The sequence below is a fragment of the Ursus arctos genome, unplaced genomic scaffold (genome assembly GCF_023065955.2).
Source record: "Ursus arctos isolate Adak ecotype North America unplaced genomic scaffold, UrsArc2.0 scaffold_6, whole genome shotgun sequence".
NCBI lineage: Eukaryota > Metazoa > Chordata > Mammalia > Carnivora > Ursidae > Ursus > Ursus arctos.
The window spans coordinates 49924452-49942807 of NW_026623078.1; the positions used below are offsets into that span (position 1 = coordinate 49924452).

At 39.0% G+C, this 18356-nt stretch overlaps 1 protein-coding gene across 4 annotated transcripts in view; it reads right to left on the reverse strand.

The window, feature by feature from the left end:
* NIPAL2 (NIPA like domain containing 2) overlaps positions 1 to 18356 on the reverse strand; it is a 72236-nt gene that overhangs the window by 14529 nt on the left and 39351 nt on the right. For 2 of the 4 annotated variants that reach the window (XM_057307933.1, XM_057307934.1), the window contains exons 5-6: positions 11672 to 11772; positions 4034 to 4130 (exon numbers count right to left, since the gene is read on the reverse strand). In XM_057307933.1, coding sequence (XP_057163916.1) covers positions 4034 to 4130; positions 11672 to 11772 — 198 coding nt within the window. Of the gene's footprint in view, positions 1 to 4033; positions 4131 to 11671; positions 11794 to 18356 lie in introns of all 4 variants that reach the window. The other 2 variants (XM_057307932.1, XM_026495665.4) reach the window with 1 other exon arrangement.

Genomic DNA, 18356 nt, shown 5'->3' on the forward strand with positions numbered 1-18356 from the left:
CGGGCATGGGGCGCCACCCACCGGAAGCCAGATCTCTTTCTTCCCAGTTGCCCTCACCCTCTGTGTTCTTTTTTAGTTCATTTTTAAGTCCATCACATAAACAGTATTACATTAAAAATAAAGTAAAAAAAAATCCACCTGCCTAATTCCTCTCATTCATTTCCAGAGTACGCCTCATGCGTGCTTTCAATCACAATGGAGGTAGGTACGCTGTTGTGTGTTCCTTTTTCATTTAGCCTGACACTATACGTATTCCTCAAAGCTGCTACATGATTTTCACAATCATTTTTTCCTATAAAAGTCATTAGTGATCACTGTAAAATACCCAGCCAGCACAGGTATTTTTCTCTTTTCTCAGTGAGGACACGTCTGGTTTTCACCAATGGGTGTGCTCCAGCTTTTGGGTTAAGAGAAATATGTTCTTCCAGGGGCGCCTGGGTGGCACAGCGGTTAAGCGTCTGCCTTCGGCTCAGGGCGTGATCCCGGCGTTATGGGATCGAGCCCCACATCAGGCTCCTCCGCTATGAGCCTGCTTCTTCCTCTCCCACTCCCCCTGCTTGTGTTCCCTCTCTCCCTGGCTGTCTCTATCTCTGTCAAATAAATAAATAAAAATAAAATAAAATCTTTAAGAGAAATATGTTCTTCCAATGTCACAGAAACAGAATAGAATGGTGGTTGTCAGGGGCTGGGGGTAGGGGCAAATGGGGTGAATGTAGGTCAAAGGGTCCAAATGTTTAGTTTAAGAAGAGTGAGTTCTGAGGATCTAAGACACGGCATGGTGACTAGTTGCTCACGTGCTACCGTGCACTCCGAGGTTGCTGAGATCGTAAGCATTCTCGCTGCACACACACCAGTTAACTATATGAACCATACGAGGTGATAAATGTGTTTGTTATCTCGAGCTCAGTAATCACTCTACAATGTATATGCATATCAAATTATCATGTTGTGTACTTTAACTATATACAGTATATGTGTCAATTATTTCCCAATAAAGTGAAGATTACTAAAAAGAGAGAAATACATTTTTAACACACAGATATCTCTATTCTGATTGCATTTTGGATTCTTTATTAGGAATGGATATTAAAGTTTAACATGTCTTTTCAGCATCTGTTTACATGATATTTCCCTTTTGAGTCATTAACATGATGAACTATGTTAATGGATTTCTTAAAGAACCATCCTTTCATTCCCATAATTAATTCAGTTAATTCAAAATGTTTACTTTGCGCACAGCGTCCTCAGTTCTAGGTAATTATATACAGCGTCACTAGAACAGACACGACTTTGTCCTCGTAGAATTAATCTGGTGGGGGAGATGAGTTCATACCAGAATATAACTATGAGTAGACTATGCAAGTACAAATTATTGTGTTACAAAGAAAAAGAACCAGTTTCACTAAGACCCCTTGGTCTTAAGAATGATTTTTTTTTCTGGATTCTACCTGCTAATTTTTTATTAGAGACTTCTACATTAATATTCAGTCGTGAAATCAGTTCATGGTATTCTTTATGTGTGCTGTTTGGGATCAGTATTTATACTGATTATGTAAAAATAAAAGAGGTGAAAGCTTTCTTCTTACATCCTCAAATAATTTGAACAACATCAGAATAATCTGTTTCTTAAAGATTTAAAGGCATTACTGTCTAGGTTGAAAATAAAAGTATGCAGTCCTGCTTCTTTTCAGGATGTAGCTTCCATTTCCGCCATAGTTATTTTCCTTTATATATCCAAGGTTTCATATTTGTTTTCAATTTTATTTCTAATTTTGGGTATTTGAAACTTTTCCTTTTTTTTTTTTTTGGTCTTATAGAGGATCTATTTTAATGTATTTGAAGAATAGATTCTTGGGTTTATTTATCAATCCATTGTTTTTCTATTCTCTATTTCATTAATTTTTACCCTTATTAATTGGTCCTTTCTGCTTGCCTCAGCTTTATTTCACTGTTTTTCTTCCCTAACTTTTTGAGTGGAATGCTTGACTTACACATTTAAAGTAATGAATTTCCTTTTGAATACAGCATTAGTCATAAAGCTATAGGTTTAATAGTAAGTGTTTTCATAATAATTTTAAAAATATATGCTGCAATGAAATCTTGGTTTCTACTTGGGCCCAGCTGCAGTTTAAGAGGGGTGTTAACATTTCCAGATGTTACGGTTTTACTCATTTCTATTTTTGTTATTATTTTCTGTTTTTATTTCACTGTGATCTGAGAATGTGGTCTGTACTATTTCAACTTCCTGGAATTTATCAAGAATTTCTTTGTGGCCAATTATATGACTAACTTCTGTAAATGTCACACAGGCAGTTGAAAGCAGGTGTATAGTTTGTTTTCAGGATTTAGAGTTCAATTAGATCAAAATTAAGGACTCATTCCTCTATCCTAACATATCTTTCTGTCTACCTACCTTTCATGAACTAGGAGAAGTCTCCCACTCCTCTCTTTCTGTCTACCTACCTTTCATGAACTAGGAGAAGTCTTCCACTCCTCTCATATTTCTGTTAATGTAGTTTTCAAAAGAGCTGCTGCCCGAGTCTCCTGAGGCCTCCTGATCTTGGGGTCTCTCCCTCCCAACCCGCAGGCCCACCATGCAGAGCAGCTAAACACTGATGTGGGGTCTCCGGGAGCCTCTGCTCCATTTAGTACTTCCGCCTTGATTTTTCACTTACATAGTAATAGCATGGCCTTCTGCTTTCTTTTACTTTCAAACTGAGTTACTTTGTTTTAGATGACATTTGTGTATGAAGCCAAAGTGTTTCACAACCAGCAAGGGCCAGTTAGAAAGGGCACTATTTCTACAACTCTCAGATCTGAACCAGAGGACACTGGCTGAATCCAATTTCAGAAACTTTTTCAAAATCAGTCTGGGAATTTTTCTGAAGTCCAATTTGGGGATCTTTCTTTATTACTAGGTAAATTTACCCCATTTACATTTATGATCATAACTGATATGTATGATCTTAATACTGTTACCTCACTTTTCTATTTAAAATTTCCTTTATTTTCAATATTTTCCTATATACTGTACATTTTGTCTCTTAGCTGTTTGCTTTTGTTCTCCCTACCTGGTAATTTGGAAAGAAATAAATATAAAGTTCTTTTTCTGTTCTTTTGATCAACAGCATACCTGAACATGCATAAATTTGTTTCTATAAGTAACTACCACAAATACAAATCTTCCGATTCAAAGGAGAGAACTGTTCGTGAAATGAAAAAAAAAAAAAGTTCCAGCTCTTCCTTAACATGAGGGTTGCTGCCTGTCCCAGTGGCATAAGTATAATCTACAGAGTCATAGCAAACAAAACATGATGTATGGACCATCTTATCTGCAAAGGGGAGGCAAAAGAAGAATTATAAATAAAAATTTTAAAAGGCAATTTTCCAAACAATTAGTGAGAGCTCCTAGTGTTGGTTTATATGAGTGTGTGTGCGTGTGTGTATGTGTGTGTGTGAGAGAGAGAGAGGAGGAAAGAGGGTAGATTTAAAAATAGATAGTGGGCTTATAGAAGCAACAGTTTTCAAATTTTATAAGGTGCCTCTGGGAAAAAAAGGAGATGGGTGGATCAAAAATGAAAGAAATGTTGTATCTAAGAAAATCACACTGCTTACATTTACGTTTCTTATTAGCCATACTCATTAAAGACTTTAAAACGTGTAAACAAGACAGGTCTTGATAAGTAATTCCTGATACAAAAGTCTCAGTTGGGATCCTTCACTTGTTCCTCTTTTAATAATTTTCAGTTATATGCTAAGAAAGACAATCTTCAAATTGTCAGAGAGCAAATAAAATTACCAAGAAGTAAACCTTACATATGTTTTTAAAAGAATTAAACATAGCAATTATAGCCATGGACATGCAAAATATAATTTGCGTAATTGAGACTGGGTTTCTTTCTACAGATCAGAGTTGAAAAGTAGAAACGAGGAGAAAGGAATAGAATGCTCCAGTGTCCTCCTCCTCCTCCCAATCTCTTTCCTGACTTCGCATGGCTAGATGAGGGAATTAGGAAACCAAGCACGTCCTTACCAAGAAGTGCCACCAGGGTTAGCAGAATCACCATGTGCTTCATTCCTTTTCTCTTATGGAAATACAGCAGAGTGCAGAAAATTAATATTTCTAAAATCTAGAAATGAAAAAGATGAAAAAGAGTAAACTATACATTATTTTATACAATGTCTTCAGAATGCCATACTTCTCTTTCTGATTTTGCAACAGTTCTCCTGAGAGAGCTCAGGGTGACTGGCATTTCTATGGACAATTATAAACATATGAGAACAATATAAGGAGCCTCAGCCACCCAGACCCGGAGCTCTAACCTCACCTATATGCCAATGACCCTGAGATGGGCAACTCCAGTCTCATTTATCTAACTATCTTCTAGGCATCTCCACATGCACGTTTAATAGCCATATCACAGAAATATGGGCAATACTGAACTCCTGAGTGCCTTCCTTCCCTACCTGTCCCTCCTGGGGCCTTCCCCCCCAATGAATGGCATCAATACATATCTTGTTGCATCAGCCAGCAACTCTTTCCTTTCCCCCACTCCCCGCCACCTCCTTTCTAACCACTGCAATAGCTTCCAATTTATCTCTGATTCTACTCTGGCCTCTGCAATCCAGGCATTCAGCAGCAGAGGAATCATTTCAAAGCACAATTTGAATAATGACATATGTCATTCATAGACAATATATATGATACACACATAAGGTGTTTACATAATATGACAAGCAGTCTCGTGCCCTACATGCAACCAGAGAGAAAGAACCTACCAAGACCTTTGAGGTCTCTTGGTACCACTCCCCAGTTGTACTCCGCTCCTCCTGGGATCTCCCCAGCAACCACTACACTGAATTTGTATGTTTACTATTCACTTTCTTTACAGTTTACTACCTTCTATGTATCCTCAAATAGCACCCTGTTTATTTTTGCATATGTTTGGACTTTATACATGCAGAATCATACTTGTTTTCACGTCCTGGTTTTTCACTGTGCACTGTTTCTGAGATTTATCCAGGATGATATATGCAGTAGAAATATATATTAAATCCCGTCATTCCTTTGCTCAAACCTCCTATGGTTTCGTCTCACATTAAGAATAAAATCCTGGATGGCGCACCTGTGCCAGCCACAGATGGCCTCCCCGCCCAGTTCTCTGCAAAGCTCAGATGTCTCCTGCCTTTGGGCTCTGCACTAACTATTGGAGTTGCCTGGAATACTCCTTCCCTGATCTCCCTACAATGGCTCCTTACAATCACTCAAATTTCAGCTTAAAGATCACCTCCTCCGAGATGTCTTCTCTGACCACTCTCATCTAACAGAGCCACCCCTCGTCTACTGTAGAGCATTTTATCATCATCTGGAATATTTCCTGTCCATGCATTTCTGGGTTTCTTTTCTGTCTCCCCGACTAACACACCAGCTCTATGAGAACAGGGACCTTATCTGTCCTCTTCTCCACTGTCTTCATTCAGCGGCTGGACACCGTCGGTCACTCAATAAGTATTTATGAAATTAATGAATAAATTACACCTCAAATATATTATGAGCAACTTGCCAAAAAACAGACCTAATGTATAATAAACTGAGTGTTCAATAAATATTAATTGACTGAATGTCTAAAATTTTCCTATCCTTAAGAAAACGCTAACGTAATTTTGAGTTCTCAATTTTATTTTTGTTTGAATATTTTTTCTTTTTTGAAGTCCTTAAGATAACCTGGAGCAAAGCTATTTTTTTTTTCAAGGAGGCAGTATCCCTGGACTGAAATCATAAATATTTGAATGTTTACTTTTCTGACGTCAGACAAGTAAAAACATCCCCAATTTTTTTCTTAAACATTACTAGAGTTAGGGACCTCCCTACATCCAGGCCTGCATTTTACTTATGGGGTCCTCTCTAAGTCAGCGTGAGTCTCTACTGTTTCAGTTCAAGGTCTGCTTAGTTTTTTCCCTTTAATCCTCTGTGGGCATGGAAAGCAGCAAGACCATATCCTCCTCATTTAAAAACCTTTCATCTCATATGGAAGATTAAGTCACCCCTCAGTCTTTTCCTGGTTAATTAAACTAATTACTTTAACTTTTTCTTATAGGATTTATTTGCCAGGCCTTGAATTTAATCAAGTCATGCTACAAAAGCTGTTAAACTCCTATCACTTTGCCTTCCCCAAAGCTGCCGTCAAAACGCTGGGTGTCTTAATGTCTGTACAGATCATCAATTGTTAACAGAAATATCCCTGTTGGCTACATCCCCCTTTCAACCACAGGCTTGTATTTCTCACATGATACGATTACAAACAACTCACAGCAGAGTTTGGGCCCCATATTTGTGACGGAGAGAAGGAGCTCTTCCTGCACGAATGCACAGAGCGTGTTAGCTAAATCTATTAGCAAGAGGATTATTACTTTAGGGAAAATGAGGGTAGTTATCAGTTCTAAATATCACATATGACTTTTTTCCAAATTCCATCTCTGTGGCTTCAGATAAATAAAACATGAGCTCCTGTGACTCAGAATGACTGTAGCTGCCCTATGCTCTGTCTTGTGGCAAGAGGTCATGGAGCTCCCAGGAATAAAATATTCAAGCAGCACGAATTCATGTTCGTTTTTTTCCTAGCAACATTTTTCCCCCTCGCTGAAAATATCAATATTAAGGCAGCTGTGATTTCTACAGGTTGCTGAGACCCAGGAAGGGGCTGCTTTGCTGACTGCTACCTCAGAGGTCAGAAATAATAACAGCACTTACCAGAGGCTTACCACGTGCTGTACTTGGCCCTAATTCATTGAATCCTCTCAACAACCTCAGGAGGTAGGCACTATTATCCCCATTTTAGAGATGAGGAAACCAAGGCTCAGGGGGGTTAAATGATGTAGGTCTGGTAGGCAGAATAACGGCTTCGTTCCCATCTCTGTAACTTGTGCGTACCTTACTTTACATGGCAAAGGGCTTCGGAGATGTGATTTAGGCTATGGACCTTGAGATGGGGAGATTATCTTGGATTATCCAAGTGGGTTTGAAGTAATTGTATGAGTCCCAAAAAGCAGAGAACCTTCCCAGGCCTGGTCAGAGAGAGATGTAACGTGAGAAAGAAGAGAGTCAAGGAATGCTGGTGGCCTCAAGCAGCTGGGAAAGGCAAGAACACGGACTCTCCTCCAGAGGCACTGGCAAAGAATACGACCCTGCCAATACCTTGATTTCAATCCACACCCGTGTTGGACCTCTGACCCTCAACACTTTAAGATAATACATTTGTATTGTTTTAAGACACTGAGCTTGTGACAATTTGCTACAGAACAGGAAACTAACTTAGGTTTTGGTATTTGAAGTCTTTCCAGGGGAACAGAGTCTTTGGGATGAGTTTTCTGAATTGACTCTGGGTTTTCTGGATCCGTTCTCTAATCTAACTAGATTTAAAGGCACTCATCACCCTGTTTTCAGTGGGAAAAGAGCACCGGCAGGCCATGGATGATGTGACAAAAGAGAGACACAAAATCTCACCATTGGGGGCCCCATTTCCAGTTCAAAAATCTGAGCCCCTGTTTACCTCATCTTCTCTCACCAAGTTCTTTCTTGAAAGTAAAGACTTTGAGATGACTTCCTTGTCCAAAAAAAAAAAAAAAAAAGAGCTCTGCAAAGGCTCCTTTAGGGTCAAGTCTGGACAAGGATTGATCCTCGGTGGTCAACTTTTATTAATTCTACATAGAGAGATGTGTACCGAAAACGGATTGGAGCGTGCACCCCGGAGGTGGGCTGCCTGGTTTTGAATTCTGGGTCTGCCACTTAGTATTTATGTAGCCTCCGATGAGTTACCTACCTCAGTTTCCCCATCTGCCGCACAGGTAAAGGACAGCAGGGAGTCAGAAGTCCGCACAGGGCTCAGTCTGCTGGGTGAGTGGCAGCTACGGCTACCACAGCAGTGGGCCCCCGTGCGGACCTGCAAGTGCTGGGTGCATTCCGACAGCAAAGCAAAAGAACCGCCCGCCATGCAGACTGAAGGCTTAGAAACACAGCTTTTTTCCCCTTCGGGTGTTTGACACCTGGTGGTGGGTTTTGAAGCAGTTCTGCTGGAAAGGCTGACTTAATAACCAGCTTCAGGGGATGGAATTACCCTAAACAATAGGGCTCGGCCCCTGCTTAAACTCGTTTAATTTTTTGTCTGGTGGAGAGAAAATGAGCACCATGCAGATTATTTTGTGAAGGATCTTATGTTCATGACAGAAGTTTCCATTCGAATGCTCTGTTGGGAAGTCTGGGTGGGAAAACGGCCATCATCAAGCCTGCCAAAGAACATGAAGTAATTGAGGCTTAGGGCCGAATTTCCTCACGCAGGTTCTGCGGAATCACTGGTAAGCGTTATTCAACAAAAGGTCCTTCGAGAAAAGGACCCCATGGTCGGCAAGTCTGTCTCCTTCCTAAAGGACCTCTGGCTTTGAACATGCTAACAGAGGTGGGTTTCTCAGAGAGGGTCATGTTATGCAGTAGCTCGCCTAGCAAGTTTAACCTGGAAAATGCACTCGTTCTTTGCTTTTTGGCAAAGCAGCAGGTGGGACCACACACCTATGAATACAGGCTGGGAAAGGCTGTTTTAGGGGGTGAGCGAAGGACACTCATTCATCACTGGCCAGTTGATACCAGGCTTCTCAACTCCTCTTCCTACCAAAAAGAGAACCGGTTCAGAGGACAAGCTCCCGGACCCTTGTTTCTGAGGCCTCCACTTCGTGTAAGCCTTAAGGGTAACCTGGACATCCATCTGGTACAGGTAAACCAGCGAGACAAGGAGATGCTATTAGCCTCTGGGGATACAATTTTGCAATCCCCCTTTGAGAAATGTAAAACTTATCCAGCCTCTAAAATATTTTTATTCATTGTATTAGCTATTTGAACAGTCCTGAAAAGCAATTCAGGTACTGCGTTTGTCTTTGGTGTAATCCAAGAACAGCTAGAGGAATGATACTTCAAAGAATGGTCTTAATTTCTGTAATTATGATCTTTGCAGTCATGGTTTGCAGAAAAAGCACAAAAAGTGCCACCTCCAAGGATTAAATATTAATTACTTTGATGCTTAACAGATTTAAACCAAACTTCAGCTCAAGATCTTAGCATATAATTGATAACTTCTAGAGTCTTTAGAGATGCAATATATAATGGATTAAATTCCAAACTAAGCTAATGTAGATAATTCCCTTTGGAGTCTACAGCCAATAGTGTTATTCATATGCGACTTTATTAAAAATTTATTTTATACTATCTTATAAATATCTGAAATTAGTTACATTTTTGGGTGACATTTACTTTCGAGTATACTTTCATTATTTTATAGGAATATGGGCCTCTCCCAGGACTACAAAATTCCTGTTACAGGAATTCTTCTCTAGACCCTGGCTGTCTAATCAGTTGAATGAACTAGTGAATAAATGAATGAATGAATTTAAGAGTTGACTTTGGAAAATGGCAAAATGCAAGTAATGCCAGAGGGGTTTTTTTTGGTGGAAATTTAAGGTTTAATAAAAAGTAGTTTTGTTCTTTTCAATGTTTCTTCTGGTGTTAAAACAACATAACGTATGTCATCATCAAACAATGCTGTTTATTCCAGGAAATTAAGTCTTGACGCAACTTTAATCTCCAAAGGATTCAACTCAGGCTATTCATTTTCTGGTCACAGACTGTGTGACCCTGTGTGATGAAGAATTTGTTTTGCCTGTAGGCAAAGAATAATACGTTGGTAGGACTTCAAGTCTAGGCTACCATGAAACACTCCGTAAGTCCCTTTAGAGCCTTGGATTTGATTGATGAAATCTGTTAAAGGGCTGGGTCTGGTGGACAAGCGGGAGGATTACAATGGGGCAGAGAGGAGGCACAAAGTATGATAGACCCAAGGAAGGCAAATCTGAGCTGGAAAGTCCAATCCTAAAGGCTGATGGAGAGCAGGGGGAAGGGGAGCCTTCCAATATAAGAAAGAAGGGAGTTCAGGGGAGAAGATATTGAGTTCAATTTTGAGATGATACATTTGAGGAAACTATGAGACATCCAGGCAGGGATGAGTAATAAGTGGACAGATGAAAACATAGATCTGCAACTCAGAAGAGGCCTGGGAAAGAGATGTGGGTCTGGATTTAGAAGTCTTCCTATAGGATGATGGGAGTTGGCATTGAGATCACCCTAGAAAACCCTGGAAGAGTATGTAGCATGAATAGATTAAGAGTGGTGGGCACAAGAGAAGGAGGTGCCCACCAGGAGTATAGGATGGACTGGTCAGAGAGGAAGACGAGAAACAGGGAAAACAAACTAAGGAAGCCAGGAAAGAGGGGGGCTCAAGGAGATGATGGGTCACAAGTAAATGTTGCACAAGGTTAAAGAAGAAGCAGGACCAAAAAAGCAATTCCACTTGGCAATTTGTGGGGAGGGGGATCTACCAGATTAAAATGAGTGAGGAGTGACAAGGAGCTTGGAAAGTAGAGGGGAGAGTGGAGTGGAGGGGAAATAGGACGGTTTATGAAAGAGTGTGTAGGGATGAGGATTTTTTTTTTTAAATAGAGAAACCTAAGTATCTTTGTTAAGTAAGAGAAAGGAGCATAGTGGGAGGGTAGAAAGAGAAAACACCTGTAAGCATTTGTGTTCCAGGGGCCAGAATTCTGTATCAGAGATGGCAAGATATATAGAATTCCTGTCACACAGACTAAGGACTGTCAGATGATAATGTAGTACCATGTAGTCCCCGCTGTAATATTCTGGGTTATACTTAGAGCAAAGTTCACCAAAACACATGTCCCGACAAATGTCAATGTCACGTTTTGAATAATAGGTGTATGAAGTAGGGTCATACTCGTTTACCTGTTACAATGGCGGAGGACTAGACCAGATAGCTTTTTAAAGTAACGTCTAATCCTAAAAATGTATGATTCTCTGTGCTTTCTTTTTGTTGAATTTACAATTATTTTACTAATATGGTTCTTGGTTAAATGCTCCAGTCATCTACCCCAGTTTTCTTCTTACCACCTGCCCTTCCTGGAACATGCTGATTCTTCAACCTAAACCAACTTCTGTAACAAGTTACATACCAACAATCTCCAGCACATTCTCACTATACCCACTGGATATAATTTGAGGAACCTATGAGATATCACTGAATCAAATAAAATATCCCAAATAGTGCCTTCAAATTTCTGTATCAGCTCATTCCATTCTTTCTTTTACACATCTCCTAGTATTATCTGACTGCTATCTACTTCTCCCCAATCTGTTGCATTGGTCTCAACGAATACTTTTTTGAAGAACATATCTATCTTGAATAAAAGTCAATGAAGTAAAATGTGTCTTTAGGTATTTCCCTTTGACCTGGGAAGAGAGGTTTGTTTTTTTGTTTTTGTTTTTCTTTTTTTTTACTTTGAGTTGTCCTAAAACATGTTGCTCTGAAATTTGTTGGATTAAATGTTGTGGAAATTGTTCCAGTGACAAGTCACCCCCAAGAATAGGATAGTCAGGAAACTGGGGGTGTCCTATTGTTGATTTAGTGTTTCAAATACTTTGGTCTTGGTAAAATATATTTACAATATAATGAGTTGTTAATGCTGAGAAGAAGAGACTTCATTCATTCTCTAACATCTGCATATAGCAGTGGTCTAGGTAATATAACTTCTGGGACAGTAAAATGTTTAAGATTCTTACCACATAGATCAGGAACTGCCAGCCAATGAAGTAATACTGTACTGTTCTTGCAGAGATAGACTGACTTCTGCTTGGAGCAAAGTTCACCAATAAATATGTTCCTGCAAATGCCAATGTCATACCTTTAAATAAAATTGAAAAGACAAGCCAAGTTGAAGAGGGATACTAAGGCTTTTTGTCAATGCAAACACTACCTACAGACTGAGCTTTACTTAGAGAAGTGCGTATAGTCCCTCCCTCCTAAAATACAATTCACCAAACCATCCCTAGAGAGCATGATGCATTCACTTGATGGTATTACCTTTAAAAGGTGGGGGGTGGGGGCGATAAGGGCCAGGGAAAGGATGGGGTAGGACATAACTTCTGATTTTTCTTTGTTGTTCCGGATGAATCCTTGCCTCTTCAGCAAACCTTCCCCCAAAGATGGGAAAGATCAGAACACGTGCATTTGGACATATGAAAACACATCGAAGCTGGCTGTTTGTTTCTACATGGACCAGTAAGCACATGATCGATCTAAACCCATCGGAGCCCAGAGAGTGGGGAAGTCCATCACCTGATGACCTACTCCATACTTATTCATCTTTGAAGCCTTTACGCGCGTGCGCGCACACACACACACACACACACACACACACACACACACACACACTTTATACTTTGAAACTCTGGTAAAAGATCACCTTCATCACGGTCACGTATTGGACTCCTTTGAGCAGAAATAACAAAGGTGAATGCTGACTTTGCTGTAAGATTTTTTTAATCCCATTTAGAATCTAGAATTCTAGGGGTAACTTAGTAAAATAGCCACATTATAAACCTATGTAAGAAATGGGTTACTGTCATCCCTTTAACCGTACTTAAAATAATGGAGGAAAGAAATGTGTATGGGAAGAGGGGCCGCATAAAGAGGAGTAAAGGGAGGCCTTGACATTCCAAATAACACTGAAAACTGCTTATTTATTAATAATCAGTGGAGAAAAACTGATACAGGTAGGGTTTTTCAGATAGCACCCTTGAAAACATAATTCAACTTGTTTCATCACTGAGGTCAGCATTGTTGTGTATATAATTTACAACCAGCACTGACTCCAACCCGAAAAAATTTAGTTTGTCTATAAAATCTCACAATTGGAAGACACCAATTTCCCGTTCCTCTTAACCAAGTGATTTAGTGTTTTGAACTCCTGTTTCTGAGAACAAACAGCATTTGACTTTTCGCGCAAACGAGACGATAGCTACTCGAGGTATTGTAGAAGCTATTAAACTAGCTCCCTCTGTAATACTTTGTGAAGGCAGAAATTATACACAAAAATTTAAAAGCTATTTCTAATGAGAATTTGAAAAATGAAAAAAAAAACAATCTATATTATTAAGCATTGTGATAAAAGGAAAATAATAAAAATTACCAGTACCTAAGAACTTGGGCAAAACTATTGGTCAGCCTGCCCTTTCTTTGGAAAAGAAATAAAGATCTTACAATTGTTCAATATTAGGTTGCTAGAAGGATAGGATTCAAAAAAAAAAAAAAACCACCACAACAACAAAACCAAAAACCAAAAAAACAGTCTTCTAAACTTGGTATAGTGAAGTAGAATAAATGCAGTGAATACCACTTAAAAATCTCAGACTTCCAACTTTCTTTTGTGAAATCCAAATTTCTTATTTTTACTGAGTTCCTCTGCCAGTAATTTTTTTTTTATCTCTACTACCTGTATCTAGTGTCATTACATTTCTTTATTTTTAAATTTAGTTTTGATTGGGTAACTAACACATGCATATGGTAAAAAATTCAAAAGACACACAAGGGTGGTGAGTGAAAAGTTAAATCTCTCGTACACCCTTATGATAGTCCACTAGTTCCCTCCCGGAAGTTAATACCGCCACCAATTTTTCGATTTCCCTTTTCAGAGGTGTTTTATGCAGGTGTGTGAGACAGTGCATGAGTTTGAGTTTCCTACACAGATGGCAGCATATTACATACACTTTTCTGTACCTTGCTTTTGTTCTACTTAACAGAACATCTTGGAGAACATTTCACATCAGCGTATATAGGGCAGCCTCATTCTTTTTAAGTCTGCATAATATCCCATTCTCTGGAGGTAGTGTTATTTAACTTAACTTTCCAACAGGGTCCCTGTTTCCCATCTGCTTCCACATTTGCATACTGGGCCCATTTCTACAAATGCAGATCTTCACTGCATTTCAAAACTCCTTGAAAACAAATAAAATGACTCATGATTTTGCAATTATACTTTCAAAGTACTTCTGCATATGTATTATGTCACTTGAGCCCCATGTCACTGTGGATTTAGTTAATGACTCTAGGGCAGCTCAGTAGGTCAACCATTGTTTCTTGTTAATAATTTTAATTTTAGCTTCCCCTGACAATTACAACGGTAGTTCTAGATAGCTGCTATCTGTTACATGTTTGTTTACTGGGTGTCGTTTGTATTTCTCTGTGTGACTCACAGTCTCCTTTATGGATCATGTGCACAAGTTTCCTAAGTGTTCAGAAGTGTTGAAGATACTCGTTAGTGGCTCCTTATATAAATTTCCCTAAAATGTATTTATATCCCATATTTTTCCACAAGTGGCACGAGATGTCGTTTCCTGATATTTTTATTTCACTAAAGCCACAGACGTTCTTTCATTGGAAAGACACAGATTTATACATTAGAAAACCTGCTAGCTTACCTTCTGCTGGTCCACTTGCCCAAGAGAGTAATCTGGAAGCGTAAGATACTCAAGGAAAGGAAGCTGTGCTTGGTCTGCTCTTTGCCCACGAAAATGATTAAATTCCAGGTCAAAACTTGGATCGTGATAGTCTAATCCACACTGAAACTGCCCCCACAGAATTCAAATTTCACTGCTCCTTGCTGACTGGGAAAGCTTAGGCATGTTACTTATTCCTCTGTGACTTAGTCTCCTCCTCTCTAGGTACAAATTAACTTATCACACCTACTAGACTCCAGGAGTCTGGCTGGACAAGAAGCCAATCTGGGGAGCTGAATAGATTTGAAAGCTCACCTAGAGGCCTGATGTGACAGAGGGGCCTCGGACACATCTACCTCAGGATACTGACTGCTAAGAGTCAAAAGCTATCTCATGCTTAAAAATTAATCCAAAATTGGCAGCTCTTTCTGCACATGGGTCCTGTCCCTGTGCTATCATAAAAGCACCTTTTTGCTTGAGGCAGCCCTGAAACCAAAAGAGCCAATCTGTTCTCTCAAACAGAAATGATGGTTTATTTGGCTAGATTAATGTTCTCGACACTGGCCCTCACCCAAGCTGACCATTTGGTGTGGGAGAAGGAAGGAAAGAGATGGTCCTCATGTCACTATTAATCTCTTGACATTCTATCCGGGGAAATCATTTATAGGTCACTTGAAGTAATCAAGTTACTGGTCTCTGGAGGGTACTGATGAATTGACTGTATTTTTTTTTTAAATGATGATACTATCTGGACGTTAGTCAACTAGGATCTCACAGCCTATTAGATTTAGTACTTTTGATGACTAAGGGAGAAGAGAGGGGAAAGTCTATATAGGTTTTGGCTGATTGAAGGGGAGTGAAATCTGGTGCTTTTTAAAGGAAAAAATAATCATTAAAATAATTTAAAGTTATTAATCCACTAAGAATCAGAGCACAGTCCAAAGCCTGTCATTGAGTTAATAATAGTTGGCGATTCCTTTCAGACATAGCTTTTGTGAGGTCATTTTTTGAGGCTAGTGGTGAAAAGTTTCATAGCCACAGAGCAACATTTGGCACTAAATTAGTTCAGCTTGTTTCCACATGGCCCAAAAATCTTCATTTGTTCCATCATGAAAAACAAACTTTCATTTGCTTGAAGCAGGGAAAAATAAATGATTTTCTTTTGCATATTTTGACAATTTAATTTTTAGCATGCTTATATGTTAATCTTTTTTTTTTTTTTTTAAAGCCACTAACTACTCTTTTCCCTGTTTGGTTTTAGTCTCTGTAAAGAAAAAAACCTGCATTTTTAGCTCTCAACAGAAAGAGCCAAACTTTCTCAAGGCAATGGCAATACAGACCCAAAGAAAATATGTGTGGCTTAACACATTACTGAGTGAGGTTGGGGAGAAGTCCTTCTCTCCAAGTATGAAGTGGGTTATTGCATTTCAGGTCATGACAATTTTGTGACATGGCTGTTGGAGGCGCAGGTATGGGATAGGTGGCTCCATTGTTTCTTCTTCCTACCCCACTAAAGTCAAGAATTGATCCCTTTTAACTACAGTGTGAAACAAATGTGGCATCAGTTATATAGCCCTACTCAAAAAGCATTAAATTAGGAAGGCAAAAATACCCAACCAGAGTTGTGGGAAACATTAGCTGGATTACTAAAGTTTGCAAAAGCATCCGAATCAAGGTTTCCTCTGTTGAACCACTGGGGTACACGTAGCAGCGTAATGACAGTAGCTAACATCGAGGGCTTATTACGTGACAGGCCCTGTTCTAAGAGTTCTACCTCTATGTACCCATTTAATCCTACAAGATAGGTAATATTATCTTCATTCGAAATATGAGGAAAATGAGGCTTAAGGAGATTAAGTAACTTGGAAAGGTCACACAGCTCTCTGTCACTAGAGACTCACCCTCAACCATTACACTACGGTTGTATCAGGCTGCCACTATTAGAATACTGGTCTACCATTCACTGGTTACAGGACTTCGGGCAAGTTAGTTAACCTCTTTAAGTATCAGCTCTGTAAATAGGTTGTGCCTACGTTTAAATGAGATAGTTCATGTAAAACGCTAATAGTACCTGGAAAGAGGAACTATTATTTAATAAATGTTAGCTGTTCTGAAAATAAGAGAAATTAGCAAAGAAGCAAAGAGTTAATAGAGGTTTAATTTTTTATTATTATTATCTTTTGGTATGTTTGTTTATGTGTATGTGTTTCTTATTCCTTATATTACATTTTTAGTATTACCTCTCAGGAATGAAGTTGATCACAGAAATGATGACAATTATATTAACGGGGCTTTACATTTCTCAACGTGCTTATACGAATTACCCAATTTGATCCTTACAACAGTATTCTGTATCTGTCAACAAACTGAGGCGTAGGGAAGTTCAGTAATATTATGTTGGACACAGAGCTGACAGAAAAAGTTGAATCCAGATTTGAACCTATGAAAGTGAGTTTAATTTTTATGCTTTGATGTTGAGCTAGTTTACTGGTTTTAGTAATGTTTTGTTGATCTTGGGATTTTCAAGTATAGAATCAAATCGTCTGCACACACTGATATTTCTATTTCTTCCTTTTCCATAGTTGTGACTTTATTTTTTTCCTAATCCTATTGGCAGCAGTTGAGTGCAGTATTAAATAGAAACTTACCCTGCCTTTTTGCACCTTTGTTAATACTTCTCATGTTAGTCCCCCCAAATGCTTGGAAATGGCCCACGCCTGTCCTATCCAGCCATCAGAACTGACTGAAATGTTACCTCTCTAAAAAATTCCCTCTGAGCTTCTCAGCTAGGGTAACCTCTATTTATTCTAAACCAGTGGTTCTCAACTGGGGCTGCTTTTGTCCCCCAGGGGACATTTGGCGATATGTGAAGTCATTTTTAGTTGCCATAACTAGGGCAGATGGTGCTACTGGCATCTAATGGGTAAAGGCCAGGAGGGATACCGCCGAGCAACCTGCAATGCCCAGGCCAGCCCCCTGCAATGAAGAACTCTCCAGCCTAGACTGTCAGCAGCGCTGAGGTTGAGAAACCCTGTCCAACTAAAGCCTCAAGGCATTAGGACACATATTATTTTCTGCTTTTAAAAAGCTTATTAATGTATATATTTTATCATTGACTGTATTATTTGAGGACAGAGATTCATCTTCGTCATCTTTTTATTGCCAATGTTCACAAACATTGGCAAGTCTCCCTACACAGCCACCTGTATTACTTCATTAAATACCTTAGATTAATTTAAACCTCAATCAACCATTAACTACAAAAGATGACCTATGTTAGATAAAATGATTTCGAGTTTCCTTAAGACATTTGATAAACAAGAAAAACAATATAGGACCTAATTTTTTTAATTTGTCAAACTCGGGCAAATGTTCCTTCTTTTTTCTGATTCCATGCATCTTCCCCAAATGATTCCATAAACCATGATATATTAAAAAAGAGCACAGAAAATCAATATATTTGAAAAGATACAATGCACATATGAGTGCATTTGGAAAAACATTGTAACCATGACAAATTTGATGATGTCAACTAAAAACTCTACTAGCAGAATCAAACCAAGGAGGAAAAAGAAAAAGTGAAAACACGTTCAAGATACTAGGCTCAAGGGAACCACAATCAGGGAACACGAATGCTCAACATACCAATACTGGTGTCACATTTAAACCTCAGATTTTTTAAAAATCCGATCTCCTTGGAAGTAAGCAGACATGGCTTTATTTAAAGTGCCTAAAATGCCATATTTGTTATGATAGGTCAGCAGCAATTCAGAGAGGATTTTGTCAAGGAAGAAAATAGGAATTTCCAGAATTCTTCTCCCAAGTGATATTTCTAGTAACAGGTGGAAGATACACTCAATACGTGAGGGCTTTGCTATGTAATAGCAATCTTTCTTACAGCCAGGAAGGCTACTGTTACTTTCCGCTAATAGCTGTATTTCTAAATGAAAATTTGAAGGGGAATATTCTA